This window comes from Dendrobates tinctorius, unplaced genomic scaffold (genome assembly GCF_039654945.1).
Source record: "Dendrobates tinctorius isolate UK_male_01 unplaced genomic scaffold, ASM3965494v1 ptg000111l, whole genome shotgun sequence".
Classification (NCBI taxonomy): domain Eukaryota; kingdom Metazoa; phylum Chordata; class Amphibia; order Anura; family Dendrobatidae; genus Dendrobates; species Dendrobates tinctorius.
The window spans coordinates 35,427,896-35,444,605 of NW_027361779.1; the positions used below are offsets into that span (position 1 = coordinate 35,427,896).

A 16,710-nucleotide genomic window follows, 5' to 3' on the forward strand; every position below is an offset into this window, starting at 1 on the left:
AGCTGTATGGGATCTGGAGGCTTCTCTTTCACCTTATAGTGATGAGGGCATGGTTTGCAGAAAGTAGCTCGTCCATCTCGGCGTACGTAGGTCTTAAAGGCATCGACTCATGTTTGGACCAAGCACACATTTTCTATGATTACCCACCCCAAGTCGAGTCTCTGTGCGTAGGGGGCATAGTCAGGACCATTGCACTGTTGGCGGACCTTATGTATCCTTAAATTGTCTCTGCCGAGCAGAAGTAGGATTTCAGCATCTGTGTCCATAGGTGGAATAATGCTGACTAGGTGCCTCAGGTGTGGTTGGTGGAACGCAGCTTCCGGGGTAGGGATCTCATCCCTTTGGTCGGGTATTTGATCGCATTCGATAGCGTAGGTAAGGGTATTTCTACGCCTCCGTTGACAGGAGAAGCAATGAAACCTTGTGCCCTTCTGCCGCCAGTCTCTATGCGGCCTGAGCAAGTGTTCAGAGTATATGGCGTTGCTGGTCCCTTGATTCCAAAGGCTTCAAAGAACTTAGGTCCAGCTAGGGATCGATTGCTCTGATCGTCAATGATGGCATACATTTTTACTGCCTTCTTTGGTTGCCCTTCTGGATAAACTCTGATTAGGCATATCCTGGCACAGCAGTTATCACTTTGGCTCTCCCCACATACCTCTGAGCATGAGCAGGAGACAGCCGTGGTAGACTTGGCGTTATTCTGTGGCTCCCCGCCATGGCTTGTAGCCGGACTAGAGGTAACTGCGACTGCTGGATCGCTAGTGGCTGATGTTGGATGCAAAGCTGATGGGTGTTTGTCACTATGGCACTCTTCACACTTAATGGCAGAATTGCAGTCCTTGGCCATGTGTTCTAATGAGGCGCAGCACTTGAAACATACCCCATGTTCGCTGAGGATTTTCTTGCGCTCCTGCATGGTTTTGGACCTGAAGCCTCTACATTTGTTCAGTGAGTGTGGTTTTTTGTGAATGGGACACTCACGATTGAAAGACTTATCTCTCGATGGAATAGTGTACTGTTTATCGGCAGTTACTGCAGGTGGTGACAGGTTAGTCTTTCTGACACTAATACTGCTCCTCAAGTCCTTGCGTCTATGTGAGGCGCTTTCATACCTTGATGACGGTGTTGCTGAAGCTGTAGTGTTAGACTCCAGGAAGTCTAGGCTATGGTCGTTCCTCATTTGGGCCGGTTCTTCGACAAACTTGCAGAACTGATTAAACGGAGGAAAGGTGACATCATGTGACCTTTTATACCTGGAAATGCACACTGCCCACTTCTCTTGCAGACTATGTGGCAGCTTTGAGACGATTGGGTTCACCCCATGGGCGGTGTCCAGGTAGCACCATCCAGACAGACGCGGGTTTCTTTTTGCTAGTTCCAGCTCCATAAGCAGATCGCTTATGTCCAGAAGCTTGTGGGCTTCCTTAAGGTTGATCCTTGGAACGTTCTGCAGTCTCTTGAATAGGGACTTTTCTATGGCCTCAGCGCTGCCATAGGTTCTTTCGAGTCTCAGCCATGCAGCAGCGAGACCTGCTTCAGCTTGCCCCACGCAGACGGTCCGAAGCCTCTTGATACGGTTTGTGGAGTCAGGACCCAACCATTTTACCATGAGGTCGAGCTCCTGTTCTGCCGATAGGTTGAGGTCAGCAATGGTGCCCTTGAAGGTTGCTTTCCAGGCTCTGCAGTTCTCTGCACAGTCCTCAAACCTTGAGAGGCTGGTGCTGATTAGATCTTTGCTCACCATAAACCTGGCTAACTCAGGCATATCTGATCCTTCACTCCTTGTTACCATGTTAGCTTGTGTTGCCTCTCGGGCGTATAAGCTGTGTGGCGTGGAAGGGTGAATTGTTCCCGGGTAAAATGATGTTGCTGCAGGGTTGAGCTGTGGTTTAACCTCTGGAGATTTCGATGACTGCGGCTTGAACTGTGGAGATGGACTGGACTGCATCTTGTGGTCGTCTTGTGATGATTGCTGCTCCTGAGGGGACACATTATGGCGTTGGTCTTGGGTCTCTGCAGACGCTGTGGGTAACACTGGCACCGTAAGTTGGGCTGACTAGGACTTTTCCAGATTGTTGGGTTGAACGTCGCTGGAGAAGGTGTGTGCTGCAGATATCTGTTTCTGCACATAATCACTGGTACGGATGGCTGGGTCCTCTTCTTCCAGTGGTGGTAGGCAAATCAGGTCGAGGTTTTGCTTCAATGCTTGCTCAAGTATTTTTACTTTGGCTAGAGCGATTTCTTCCTCCATTTCTGGTTGAAGAATCTTTGCCCGAGCTGTTTGAAGGATCTTTGCTTGGGCCTCAGCTTCTGCTTTCTTGGTTTCTGCCTCTGCTTTTGCTTTCGCTTTCTTGGCTTCTGCGTGTGCTTCAGCTTTCTTTTCTGTGTAGGAACGTCTTAGTTTGGATCGCTCTGCGTTTAAACGGGCCTCTAGGATTCTGTCGCTGAGGGTTGAAGTTCTTGAGCAGAATGATTTGTATGACCGAGAAGAGTGTCTGGATGAGCCTGACCTGTGGGATCTTGATTCTTGCAGATGAGCAATACAGAGCTCCGCTTTTTCTTTGGCGTCTTGCACAGAGGAGTCCCTTTCTCTTTCTGTGGAATCCACTTTGCGTAATTCTGATGAGGCTTCATCAATATTAGAGTCTTTTAGGAAGGCAACGTACCTTACAGACAGTCTATTGTATCTTCCGTGGGCAGTGTCTAACTGTTTTATAGTGTCCTGTAGATTCGCTGCATAATTTTTGTGGCGTTGAATGCCTGACATGAGGGAGGTGACTCGTTCCCATAGGTCATCCAGGTTGTCTTTGAACTCATCCTTCATATTGTGATAGTTTTCGACAGCCTTTATGGTTGGTTTGACAGAGCGTTTTGGTCGTGAGTCTTGGTCTGTTTCTGAAGCTGGCTCGGTTTCCCCCTCTTCATAATGGAGAGTATCGGGTTGTATTTGCTCTGTTTCAGCAGTGGGAGACTGTGCAGGGTCTTTTTCCGCCATTTTGATTTAAGGTGCACTGTCTCTAAGAAACTGAACTTTTGAATTGAGGTCTGGAAATCGCAGTGCAGCTTAGTTAAGACGTCCTGATAAGATTTCCAATGTGTTTTTAGAGAATTGTGGGGTTTTGCGGTCCGACAATCTGCAGCGATGTAGTATAATATACAGAGAGTCTCTATACACAATGCGGTCTGTGGTGACGCTGCAGTATGTGAGCGGGCAGACGGGTTAGGATATAAGGGTGATTTTTTTTCCCGGCTTCAAGGCAGTTTTTTGACTGTTCTGTCCCCACATGAGGTGAATGGAGGTGTAGTTGATTGGGTCTGGGAGAGATTCCTACCTTCCGTTTCCTCAATGCAGAGCAGACAGGACCATTGTTGCTGTTCAGTGTTCGGAGAGATTATGCACACCAAGGATTGTGAAGTCCAGACTTGTTTTTTGGAAATCTGGACACACAGCGTATGATTGGTAATGCAGTACTTCTCCAGAAATGCAGGTGTAACAACCAAGGTGGTACAGCAAATGTGATGCAGCAAGGTGGTAGCAAGTTGGAGCAAAGTGATTCAGCAAATTGATTCAGCAAATTGGTCAAAAAACTGATGCCTTTCACAGCCCGTACAGGCGAGTCTCTCCCAGGTGAAAATGAAACTAAGAATGGCCACCAGCAGGAAGAGAAGGAGTAATCTGACTCGGAAGTGGAAGGCAGGTACTAGATTTAATTAGCTGCAGGCTGCTGTACAGAAAAAGACCAGCAGGTGGCAGCAGACCAAATGCAAGACTACACAGCATGGAAAATAACACAATCTATGAGACCATATAATCATAACTTTAGACGGAACAGCACAGATCATAAGGATACAGTATAAATACCATGAGCGCTTGCCCTTGGTGTTTAAGGGTAAGAGGGTGTGAAGCCATACCATAAGAGAGGACCCCATTTCTACCTTTCTAATAGAGAACATTTTTCACTGTGTACACTATCTCTGTTCCAAACAGAGTGAATAAAAATTCTATAAATCTCTCTATATAAAATTGAATGTGTGTGTGTGTATTATCAACCAATCACGAAGCACATTTCATTTCACCAGGGCTGTTTAAAAGAAGCTGAGCTGTGATTGGTTGCTATGAGCAACAGTTTTCTCACTGCATGACAACACCTCAGCAGACAGTGACATGGTGGGAGAAATCTAGCATCCCTGGGAACAGAAGCTCCAGCCATCGTCTGACCCACAGAAAGGAGCAGAGAACACATGACAGAAATGAATCCCCCCTCCCTGCCCATATCCCCGTCACACATACTCCATCCCATAGGCACATCTTCCCTCTTAAAGGGATCATTGGTATGGAAGTCAGGGCAAATCCATCCAGTGCTTTGGTTTGACGCCAGGCCTCTCTTAAAGGGATCCTAGGTATGGAAGTGAGGGCAAATCCCTCAGCGCTCTGATTCTGACCACAGGCCTCTCTTAAAGGGATCATTAGTATGGAAGTCAGGGAAAATCCATCCAGTGCTTTGGTACTGACCCTAGGCCTCTCTTAAAGGGATCCCAGGTATGGAAGTGAGGGAAATTCCATTCAGCATTCTGGTTCTGAGCCCAGGCTCTCTTAAAGGGATCCCCGGTATGGAAGTTAGGACCGTTCCACTCAGCGCTGTGGTTCTGACACCTGGGCCTCTTAAAGGGATCATTGGTATAGAAGTTAGGGCAATTACACTCAGCACTCTGGTTCTGACCCCAGGCCCCTCTTAAAGGGATCCCCAGTATGGAAGTGAGGGCATATCCACTCTCCGCTCTGATTCTGACCCCAGGCCCCTCTTAAAGGGAGCCCCAGTATGGAAGTGAGTGCAAATCAACTCTGCGCTTTGGTACGGACCCCAGGCCCCTCTTAAAGGGATCCCCGGTATGGAAGTTAGGGCAGTTACACTCAGCGCTCTGGTTCTGACCATAGGGCCCCTCTTAAAGGGATCCCTGGTATGAAAGTGAGGGCATATCCACTCTCTGCTCTGATTCTGACCCCAGGCCCCTCTTAAAGGGATCCCCGGTATGTAAGTCAGAGCAAATCCACTCAGCGCTCTGGTTCTGATGCCAGGCCTCTCTTAAAGGGATCCCCGGTATGGAAGTTAGGGCCATTCCACTCTGTGCTCTGGTTCTGACCCCAGGCTGACAGGATGATGTGGAATATTAGGGGTAGTAGTCCAGTGGCTCTGGCTGACGGGATGATGTGGGATATTAGGGGTAGTAGTCCGGTGGCTCTGGCTGATGGGATGATGTGGGATATTAGGGGTAGTAGTCCGGTGGCTCTGACGGAATGATGTGGGATATTAGGTGGAGTAGTCTGGTGGCTCTGGCTGACGGGATGATGTGGGATATTAGGGGTAGTAGTCCGGTGGCTCTGGCTGACGGGATGATGTGGGATATTAGGGGTAGTAGTCCGGTGGCTCTGGCTGACGGGATGATGTGGGATATTAGGGGTAGTAGTCCGGCGGCTGTGACAGGATGATGTGGGATATTAGTGGAAGTTGTTCAGTGGCTATGGCTGACAGGATGATGTGGGATATTAGGGGTAGTAGTCTGGTGGCTTTGAAGGGATGATATGGGATATTAGTAGTCTGGTGGCTCTGGCTGACAGGACGATGTGGGATATTAGGGGTAGTTGTCCGGTAGCTCTGGCTGACGGGATTGTGTGGCATATTATAGTGAATATGGCTATGCGGAGTGGGCGGGGCTATACACTCAGGTATATATATATATATATATAGATAGATAGATAGATACATTCATTATAATTTAAAAACACAGGCAGCACCTTTCTGAATCCTGCTCATGTAGGTATTGTTCACATGATCAGGTTTAAATACATTAGATAGGACTGCTCCGAGAAGGGTATACCGTGATGTGGTGGAGTGGCTTTGTATACATTTTTTGCAAAAAAACTGGCGGCTAAAAAAAAAAATCTCTCTCTCGGCACGGTTTCCTTTAAATTTCTGCATTATCCGGATCTGTCAAAATAACGGTCCGGTGACACCCGTTTGTTTCAATCCGCCAACGGATCCGTTTTCCGCTATTTTGGTGGATTTCGACTGAGCTAAAAAACGGATGTGTGAAACAGGCCTTACTGTTACATATATTTTACAACAGAGTATTCATGCACATTTGTCATACTGTGTGTTTTTTCTGTGTCTCATTCATTATAATTTGTTATAACTAACCATAGTTAGTTACCATGCCCGGGCAGCGCCGGGCTCTTCAGCTAGTATATAATTATATTGAAAAGTTATGACTATCATATGTTTTGACATCGAGAATAAAATGACAGATGTATGAACAACAAATATTCTCCAACACACAATAAGATTTAGGATGTACTTGAAGGAGGGTGGCGGGCTAAAGAAGACGTCAAGTCAACGAGAGGATTAAGTGTGTTTTAGTAAGAGTGTTGTGCTATGCTAATAGTTTGTGTGATAAAACTTATGTTATATTTTATGCCTATGGTTGGTGTTGTACTTCGGTTCTCCTGCAGGCTTTGCCTGTAAGACCGTCCCTAAGTATGCGAGAGGTCTGTCCTCTAGAGGGTAAAGGCCCCGTCACACTAAGCGACTTACCAGCGATCCCGACACCGATATCAAGGTGTCAGGATTGCTGGTAAGTCGCTATGTGATCGCTGGTGAGCTGTCACACAGACAGCTTCACCAGCGATCAGCACAGCGATGCCGAGCGCCCGGCATCGCTTGCTATCGCTGTAAAAAATAGAATCAAAATAAAAAATATAGTTATTCTCACCTTCCGACGTCGCGTTCAGCCATCCTGCCTCTCTCCACACTCCGGTCCCAGTGATCCTTTGCACGAATGACCGCGAGACTTTGTTATCCCTCGAGACCGTGACATCTCGCGGTCATTCGTGCAAAGGATCACTGGGACCGGAGCGTGGAGAGAGGCAGGATGGCTGAACGGGACGTCGGAAGGTGAGAATAACTATATTTTTTATTTTTTTTATTATTTTTTACACCTGATCGCTGGTCTCCCGCCTGTCACACACAGCGATGCGTGCTGGCCAGCGGGAGACCAGCGACCAAAGAAATGTCCAGAGGTTTCTTCCAGCGATCAGCGATACCGGCAGGGGGGCCGCTCGCTGATCACTTTCACACACAGCGATCTCGCTGGTGAGATCGCTGTTACGTCACAAAAGTTGTGACTCAGCAGCGATCTCGCTACCGAGATCGCTTAGTGAGACGGGGCCTTAAGAGTAGTTTTACAGAAAATATTTTCTGGGTTATAGGGAGTGAGACTGTCAGTCAGACAGTCTAGTCAGAGTCCATGACTCACACAGCACAGTTTCAAGCTCAGTGAAGGAGAGTGGAATAGAGAGAAGGAAGGCTGAACAGACAGACAAGCAGGTTCTTAAAATCAAATGCAATAGGGCTGGGAGTGTTCAGTCGGTATTACGGTAGTTTCCTAGGGTATTAGTTTCCTAGAAGAATGTGGACACAGCTTCGGTCACGTCTGGACACCAGTACAGTCTTGAACCTAAGGTTCGGAAGAGATATAGAGAGTCATGCCTCTGACTCCCTGAAGAGGAAGATGTCAGTCCAGTCGCAGAGTGAAGTAAAGATGGTGGGTTTCAGGACAGGTTGAGGAAAAGGATGATGGATCACAAAACCAAGGGAACATCACTAACAAGAGACTAGGTCTTATTCTGTATGGTGCAGCCAAGTGTAACCAAAATGCACAGTAAGGTCGAACCTGTTAACCTGGATTCAAAGTCTCTTGTCTTGTTTGTAGCTGGATTCGGTCACAAGGACAAAGAGGTAACAAGGACTCCCGAATGAAAAGTGAGTACAGAACCGACTCCATCACACAGCACACTCCACTCTAACTCCTGTTTAGAAGAGGTGTTGTGGGGCAATCAGATCTCAGTTCTGACCCACAGCAGATGCAAACACGTGTGCCCCGGCCCCGCTTCATACTTACTGAGTGATCTCCTTTCATCCGTTTCTCTTTAAAACTTGTAACAGCATTCATATAAAAATTCAAGAACTCTTTTGGAAAGAAATTTATATTGAGCCTCTCAAGAATAGGACAGACGAACGGGAAAAGGACTGAAAATAAAATGAAATGCACAAACGTTACATTTCATGTATTTTTCTACATACACAAATACATTTTCACGTAACTCTAGATAAAATCAACTGCAATTTTTTTTTCCACAGTGTAACTAAGAAATGAGAGGCAGAAAGGAATAATATGAAACGCATATAAAACCTGGCACTCCTATCCTCTCTTTTATGACCCATTTAAGCAAGCCAATAATTGATGAAAAACTATTCGTAAGAGTGCTCGTTGACGACTATCCACCCCTCAAACAGGTCAACAATCTCCTAACAAATGAGTAAAAGACCTGGTATGGTGATTTATATGTTGATATATAAGGTGAGATGTGATGCTGATAACATGATATTCTATGTACACAGCACACTGCTAATTGGCTGGTACATTGCTTACTGGCAGTTGTTTAGCATTTTGAATTGTCTTTCTAAAGGGACCATTGCACTTCCTCTCAACATTACAGGCTTTCCTTTCTTCCCTCTCCTCAGTTCCATTCCATGTTCTGAGTGGAAATCGAATTTTGTGGGTGATAGGAATTGCTGAGTTACAGCCACTGCATTGTGCATACATTATGTATGCCATGCCCCCAATAAAAGTATAATTTTGATACGCACTCACTGATAGGTGAGGTGCTGGTGTAACGGACTGAAAAGCCCCAACTAACTGATGTAACTGTTGTCGCTTTAACAACCTTTGTTACTATTTGCATGACTACTGCTCATTTTACTCACCTGTAAGACCATTTACTTCATTGGATTGTAATAAATTAAATTTGTTTGTATTACACATCCTATGAGTGTGCGGTGAACTCTTGACTCTCCATACCTCCAATAATACATGTCCATGGAAGTTTCGGCAGCAGCCAAGAGTCAAGACCTACACTGTGTGAACGCCAAATAATGCTCTCCCAACATAAAACATGCTCTATATAAAAAACAATTGTAAATTATAATCATTTCTTTATATAAATAAAGGAGTTTTCTCAACTTCTTTTCTTCTGCTCCCGTTCCCCAGCTTTCTGGTCGTTGGGGTGTTGAGTGCTCTCCTGCAGATTAATAGATTGGACCTGCAGCATGGTGGTGCAGCTAATTTTAGCTATGTGCTCTCCCCAATAGCTACTAAATAGAATAGAAAGCTTTGCTTCTGCAGAACTTGGAGAAAAGCAGGAGGTCTGAGGCTCTCAAAGCTCCTTTAGGGTATGTGCACACGGTGCGGATTCTGCTGCGTTGTACAGTACCTTTATTTTCAATGGAAAAAAAAACGCTGTGCACATGCTGCGGATTTTTCCGCGCAGTTTTGCTGCGGTTTACAATCCGCAGCATGTCAATTGTTTGGTGCAGAAACGCTGCAGTTTTACACCTCATCCATTATGAGGTGTAAAACCGCAGGGCAAAACCGTAGGCAAAACCGTAGATAAACCACAGGACTTTTGTCCTGCGGATTTATCTGCGGTTTTCAATACAAAATCTGCAGAGGCAAAAAACTACGTGTGCACATAGCCTAACCAGGTAACCGGCCACTCTGAGACTTGATGGTGGTCAGTAAACTAGCCCAAGAGCGGTACACTATACAATTGGAAAATCCCTTTTTAATATGCAGTAAATTATAAAGTTGCTTGTTTTCACAAACATCTTGCAATTTTAACCCCTTAACCCTCTGCTCTGAGCTTTTTTTGGTTTTGCATTTTCATTTTTTGCTCCCCTTCTTCTCATAGCCATAACTTTTTTATTGTTCCGTAAATATGGCTGTATCAGGGCTTGTTTTTTGCGGGACTAGTTGTACTTTTGAATGACACCATTGGTTTTACCATGTCTTGTACTAGAAAACGGTAAAAAAATTCCAAGTGCGGTGAAATTGCAAAAAAAAGTGCAATCCCACAATTGTTTTTTGCTTGACTTTTTTACAATGTTTACTAAAATCTAAAATTGACCATCCATTATGATTCTCCAGGTCATTATGAGTTCACAGACACCAAATATGTCTAGGTTCTTTTTTATCTAAGTGGTGAAAAAAAATTCCAAACTTTGTTAACAAAAAAGTACCATTTTCCGATACCCGCAGCATCTCCATTTTTCGTGATCTTGGGTTGGGTGAGGGCTTATTTTTTTGTGCTGAGCTGACATTTTTAATGATCCCATTTTGGTGCAGATACGATCTTTTGATCGCCCATTATTGCATTTTAATGCAATGTCGCGGTGACCAAAAACCGTAATTCTGGCGTTTTGACTTTTTTTTCACTACACCATTTAGCGATCAGGTTAATCTTTTTTTATTGAGAGATCGGGCGATTCTGAACACGGTGATATCAAATGTGTATATGTTTGATTTTTTTTTATTGTTTTATTTTGAAGGGGACGAAAAGGGGGTGATTTGAACTTTTATTTTTTTTAATTTTTTTTCTATTTTTAAAAACATTTTTTTTTTACTTTTGGCATGCTTCAATAGTCCCCAAGGGAGACTAGAAGCTGCCACAACCCGATCTGCTCTGCTACATAGAGGCAATGATCAGATCGCCTCTATATAGCAGAATTACTCACTTGCTATGAGCGCCGACCACTGGGTGGCACTCACAGCAAGCCGACACTGACAACCATAGCGGTCTCCAGGAGACCTCCGGTTGTCATGCCAACACACCGGTGACCCACGACCGGAGGGCGGATTTCTGGTGCAATTGCTGGAAGTGCTTGTTAAATGCCGCTGTCAGCGTTTGACACTGGCATTTAGCTGGTTAATAGCCATGGGTGGATCATGATTCCACCTGCGGCTATTGTGGGCACATGTCAACTGTTCAAAACAGCTGACATGTCCCGGGAAATATGTGGGCTCACAAATTTCCGCCCGATGTCGGAAAGGGGTTAAACACAAAGTGGATATACAGTATAAAGTCTCCATTACATTTTTAATGTAAAAAAAAAATCATGACAAGAAGAATAATTTCCACCTGTAACATCATCCACAATCTGTATAAGTCCATTAAGAAATAAACGGAAATAATTTTGAGGGTGAGAATAAAAATAAAACTAAAGTAATGCGGTTGCATAAGCGTGAACACCCTCTTATAACTGGGAAAGTCATTGTGTTCAGAATTAGCCAATCATAATTGAGCTAATTTTAAATAGTAGTCAATACACAGTTGCCATTTAAAAAGTGATTCTGATTAACCCCGTATAAAGTTTAGCTGTCCTAGTAAAGTTTTCCTGACATTTTCTTGGTTGCATTTTACAGCAAAAGCCATGGCCTGTTATCAGCTTACAACACAGCAAAGCTATCAGTCAGAAGAAGAGGAGAAAAAAATTTGTGAGGGTAGGCTGGCAAGGCGAAAGACCTTTCTTACAAAGAGAAACATCCAAGCCCGCCAATGTTTTGCCAAACCAACATCAAGTCTGCCAAAAGCATGTGGGAAAACGAGTTATGGCCTAATGAGACCAAAGTTTACTTTTTTGGACAAATTCACAAAGGTATGTTTGGTGCAAAGCCAACACTGTGCATCACCAAAAAAAGAAATGCTGTCACGATTCCTCCACTCATTGTAGTGAATGGCAGCTCAGGCATCCAATCTGGGACAGTGGGTGTGCTGAGCTGTCAGTATAATGATAGACAGCTCAGTGTGCTCTTTGAGAGTCCAGTTGCCCAATCAGGGCTGTGACATGTTGTGTTTCCTACAAGTGTCTCCTGTTCAGAGTGATTACCAGACTATGTAGCTGTCTAATCTCTGCCAGTTGTAGCTGCTCAAGAGGTATGTATAGCCCTACCTTGGATTTGCCTTTGACCATCTGTTTGCATACTTGATCTGCTGCCCTCTTAGAATTCTGACCTCATACCTCTTCTCCATGGCTTCCCAGCTTTATAAAAACCCAGCCTCCTCTAACCTTGTGCAAAAAAACAGCAGCCATGAGTTCTTCTAAGCAGCTGCCTAGAACTCTGGAGGTGTGGTACATTGTTCTACTGTTCAGAGACACCTGCACAAATATGGCCTTCATGTAAGAGTCATCAGAAGAAAACCTCTACTGCATCCTCGCCATAAAATTCAGAGTCATAGGTATGCCAGAGAACATTTAAGCATGCCTGATTCATTTTGGAAACAAGTCCTGTGGACCAATGAGGTTAAAATAAACCTTTGATCATTGTGGCCAAAGAGTTCTGTGTGGAGAAAAAAGAAAACACTATTTCAGGAAAAGTACATCTCTCCAACCATTTAGCATGGGGGGTGGATCAATCATGTTTTGGGGTTGTGTTGAACTCAATGGCACGGGGAACATTTCACAGGTAGAAAGTAGAAAGGATTCAATTAAATTTCAACAAATTCTTGATGTGAACATAACACCATCTGTAAAAAAAAAACCCCTGAAGTTGAAAAGAGGATGGCTTCTACAAATGGATAATGATCTGATTCCTAATCACAGGTCAAAATCCACAGTAGAATACCTCAAAAGGCACAAGCAGAAGGTTTTACAGTCCTCTGCTCTGAACATCATTGAAAATCTGTGACCAGACCACAAAATAGCAGTGCATGCAAGACTACCCAGGAATCTCACAGAAGAATTTTCCAAGGAAAAATGGATGAAAATACCTCAAACAAAAATTGAAAGACTCTTAGGTGGCTACAAAAGCGTGTACAAAATGTGATACTTTCTAAAAGGGGTGCTACTAGGTACTAACCATGCAGGGAGCCCAAACTTTTGCATAGGCCCATTTTCGTTTTTGTAATTTTTAAAAAGTAAAAGATACATATTTTTTTTGCCTAAAATACAAAGGAGATGTGCCAGTTTTATCTTTAACCCTTTTAGAGTCAATTTTATCTTCAACTTGCTTAACTGTTAACAATAACAGTAATTTTGACCAGGGGTGTCCAAAACTTTACATGCCGCTGTATATATGGCATATCCATAAGCTATGGAATGATAGCTGAAGGCTGCACCAATGATACCCTCACTAATTAGAAAACAATACTGTGACCCTTGTCCTTCAAGGTTTTTGCATCCATGTGGACTCTGAAACCGAGAGAAACAGCTGAACATACTTACTATACTTATGGATTATGGGGCATAAGTGAAATAGAAATAAATATGTACTGTTTTGCAATTTGTTCCAAAAGAGTAGCTAAAAATGAAGAGCTCAGGAGAAAGCCTTACCCACAAGTATGAGAATCGGACTGAATAATCCAAGTTTCAGCATTTTCTTGGTGTGGGTTACGAAAGGGTCGTTAGGTTTGTTCAGCGAGTCAATGTTCACACTGAATGAGCAGCTAGCGACAACATCCATACTGTATGCACCTAACACACTGACACAGAACACAGAGCAAAGCATCAATTACATTATTATATAAACATATACCAATCATTACACAACACTGTTATAAAAGATTAAATAATGTGTAGATCACCAAAAAAATGCTAATTAAGCACTAGTTAGTGTTATTTCAACCCCATTATTTATGCAGCTGGGTAGCTGGCTATAAGTGGCAGTACAGTTAGGACAGTATATATTCAAGGGTACAGAAGAATGGTTGACACCTTATGAAGTCTGTATATAGTGATCTGTTAACACAGCAACTAAATTTTACAGAAGTGCACCGACAGAAATAAAACTTCATTCTGCCTTTCCTTTCCAAGGATAAGCATGACATCTCATTGATAGAAATTTTTTTTTATTGAAGAAATAAAGCATACTGTGAGGCAGTGAGGGGGATCATATGCGAGGGTCGATATGTGTCCCCCAGGATGCAGCCAGAGTCCTATTAAACCCGCTGGAGTGCCTTGTGCTCACTGCAGGACGCATGTGAGTCACAAGGCAAAGTAAAAGAAAGAGTGGATTGGGTCCAAGTAGTGACTCAGTCAGATTTTTTAGGAAAACCCGTCAAGGGCTTTTATTTTTAGAGGGATTTGCAGGTTTGGTAGTGGGGCGAATCCCTCTCTCCACGTCCAGTTTTGGAAGTGACTCTATGGACACGATTCCTTTTAAGGCTGTGTGCCCAAGTTGCGTTTTTTAAGCGTTTTTGATGCGTTTTTCAGGGTCAAACCGCATAAAAAACGCTTAAAAGAAGCATCCCATTCATTTTAAGGCATTTTGGCCTTTTTGTGTCAATGGATGCGTTAGCGGTAAAAAACGCAACATGTTCATTAATTTTCGCAAAAATCGCGGCAAAAAACTCGCGTTTTCTGGGAAGGAGACCCGTTTCCTGAGCGTTTAAAAATGATAACGTTGGCACATAGCCTAAATCTGTCAGTTTTGATTTGGGTGTGTCAGTTTTGGAGTTTGCAAGCTGCAGAACAGGTGGCTCTGTGCAACCCAGGTCTGTGTGGAGCTAACACAGAGCCAAAGAATTCCAGGCCTGGCTGATGCAACCAAAAGACACGGCGGTGACGTCGAGTTTTGATCACGGACTGTAATTGCTGAAACCCGGCTCCAAACTGGAAGATATCACTCCTGTATATGAATCTGAGAATAAAGACACTGTTAAGTTGTGGTCTCTGCCTATCTGTCACACTGCACCAACCCTGCTGCCCTACAATACCCATTGGTAACACTAAATTATGGACAATTCCTAATGAGTTGTCCATAACAGCCACTCTTGCATTAAGAAGAATTTGGCAGATAGGAATTGGTTATTGGGTGTCTGTGGACCCCCATTTCTTGAAGCGTAAGGGTTTACGTGTCAGCATAATAAATTCTGGTGCAGGAGTTTGTTTAAAAAAAATGGTCCAGTCACATACACATAATACAGACTAGCTCCGTGTGCAGTTTTGTGTGCTCATCCATACAGTTGTGGCCAAAAGTATTGACACCCCTGCAATTCTGTCAGGTAATACTCAGTTTCTTCCTGAAAATGATTGCAAGCACAAATTCTTTGGTATTATCTTCATTTAATTTGTCTTAAATGAAAAAACGCAAAAAGAATTGTCCTAAAGCCAAATTGGATATAATTCCACACCAAACATAAAAAAGAGGGTGGACAAAAGTATTGGCACTGTTCGAAAAATCATGTGATGCTTCTCTAATTTGTGTAATTAACAGCACCTGCAACTTACCTGTGGCACCTAACAGGTGTTGGCAATAACTAAATCACACTTGCAGCCAGTTGACATGGATTAAAGTTGACTCACCCTCTGTCCTGTGTCCTTGTGTGTACCACATTGAGCATGGAGAACAGAAAGAAGACCAAAGAACTGTCTGAGGACTTGAGAAACCAAATTGTGAGGAAGCATGAGCAATCTCAAGGCTACAAGTCCATCTCCAAAGACCTGAATGTTCCTGTGTCTACCGTGCGCAGTGTCATCAAGAAGTTAAAAGCCCATGGCACTGTGGCTAACCTCCCTAGATGTGGACAGAAAAGAAAAATTGACAAGAGATTTCAACGCAAGATTGTGCGGATGTTGGATAAAGAACCTCGACTAACATCCAAACAAGTTCAAGCAGCCCTGCAGTCCGAGGGTACAACAGTGTCAACCCGTACTATCCGTCGGCGTCTGAATGAAAAGGGACTGTATGGTAGGAGACCCAGGAAGACCCCACTTCCTACCCCGAGACATAAAAAAGCCAGGCTGGAGTTTGTCAAAACTTACCTGAAAAAGCCTAAAATGTTTTGGAATAATGTTCTCTGGTCAGATGAGACAAAAGTAGAGCTTTTTGGGCAAAGGCATCAACATAGAGTTTACAGGAGAAAAAAAGAGGCATTCAAAGAAAAGAACACGGTCCCTACAGTCAAACATGGCGGAGGTTCCCTGATGTTTTGGGGTTGCTTTGCTGCCTCTGGCACTGGACTGCTTGACCGTGTGCATGGCATAATGAAGTCTGAAGACTACCAACAAATTTTGCAGCATAATGTAGGGCCCAATGTGAGAAAGCTGGGTCTCCCTCAGAGGTCATGGGTCTTCCAGCAGGACAATGACCCAAAACACACTTCAAAAAGCACTAGAAAATGGTTTGAGAGAAAGCACTGGAGACTTCTAAGGTGGCCAGCAATGAGTCCAGACCTGAATCCCATAGAACACCTGTGGAGAGATCTAAAAATGGCAGTTTGGAGAAGGCACCCTTCAAATATCAGGGACCTGGAGCAGTTTGCCAAAGAAGAATGGTCTAAAATTCCAGCAGAGCATTGTAAGAAACTCATTGATGGTTACTGGAAGCGGTTGGTCGCAGTTATTTTGGCTAAAGGTTGTGCAACCAATTATTTGGCTGAGGGTGCCAATACTTTTGTCTGGCCCATTTTTGGAGTTTTGTGTGAAATGATCAATGTTTTGCTTTTTGCTTTTTGCTTCCTTCTCTTTTGTGTTTTTTCATTTAAGACAAATTAAATGAAGATAATAATACCAAAGAATTTGTGTTTGCAATCATTTTCAGGAAGAAACTGAGTATTATCTGACAGAATTGCAGGGGTGTCAATACTTTTGGCCACAACTGTACATGTATACGCTACAGTATTGCATACTACCTCCTCTTGCATAGACCATTCTGCCAACACAATAGACCAGAATAGTGCATGGAGCTATTTATTTGGTCCACATGAAAAAACATCCATCACATTGGTTACAACTAGCCCATATGCTGCGTGTGTGTGGTCCGTTGTGTACACGAGTAGATCATGGACTCAATACACACTCACCTGTTCAAGCGCTAACA

General features: G+C 43.8%; 1 protein-coding gene across 1 annotated transcript in view; it reads right to left on the reverse strand.

Moving 5' to 3' along the window:
- LOC141100898 (cytochrome P450 3A9-like) overlaps positions 1–16,710 on the reverse strand; it is a 133,061-nt gene that overhangs the window by 44,795 nt on the left and 71,556 nt on the right. The window contains exons 7-8 of the mRNA XM_073589654.1: positions 13,224–13,372; positions 7,957–8,084 (exon numbers count right to left, since the gene is read on the reverse strand). Coding sequence (XP_073445755.1) covers positions 7,957–8,084; positions 13,224–13,372 — 277 coding nt within the window. The remainder of the gene's footprint in view (positions 1–7,956; positions 8,085–13,223; positions 13,373–16,710) is intronic.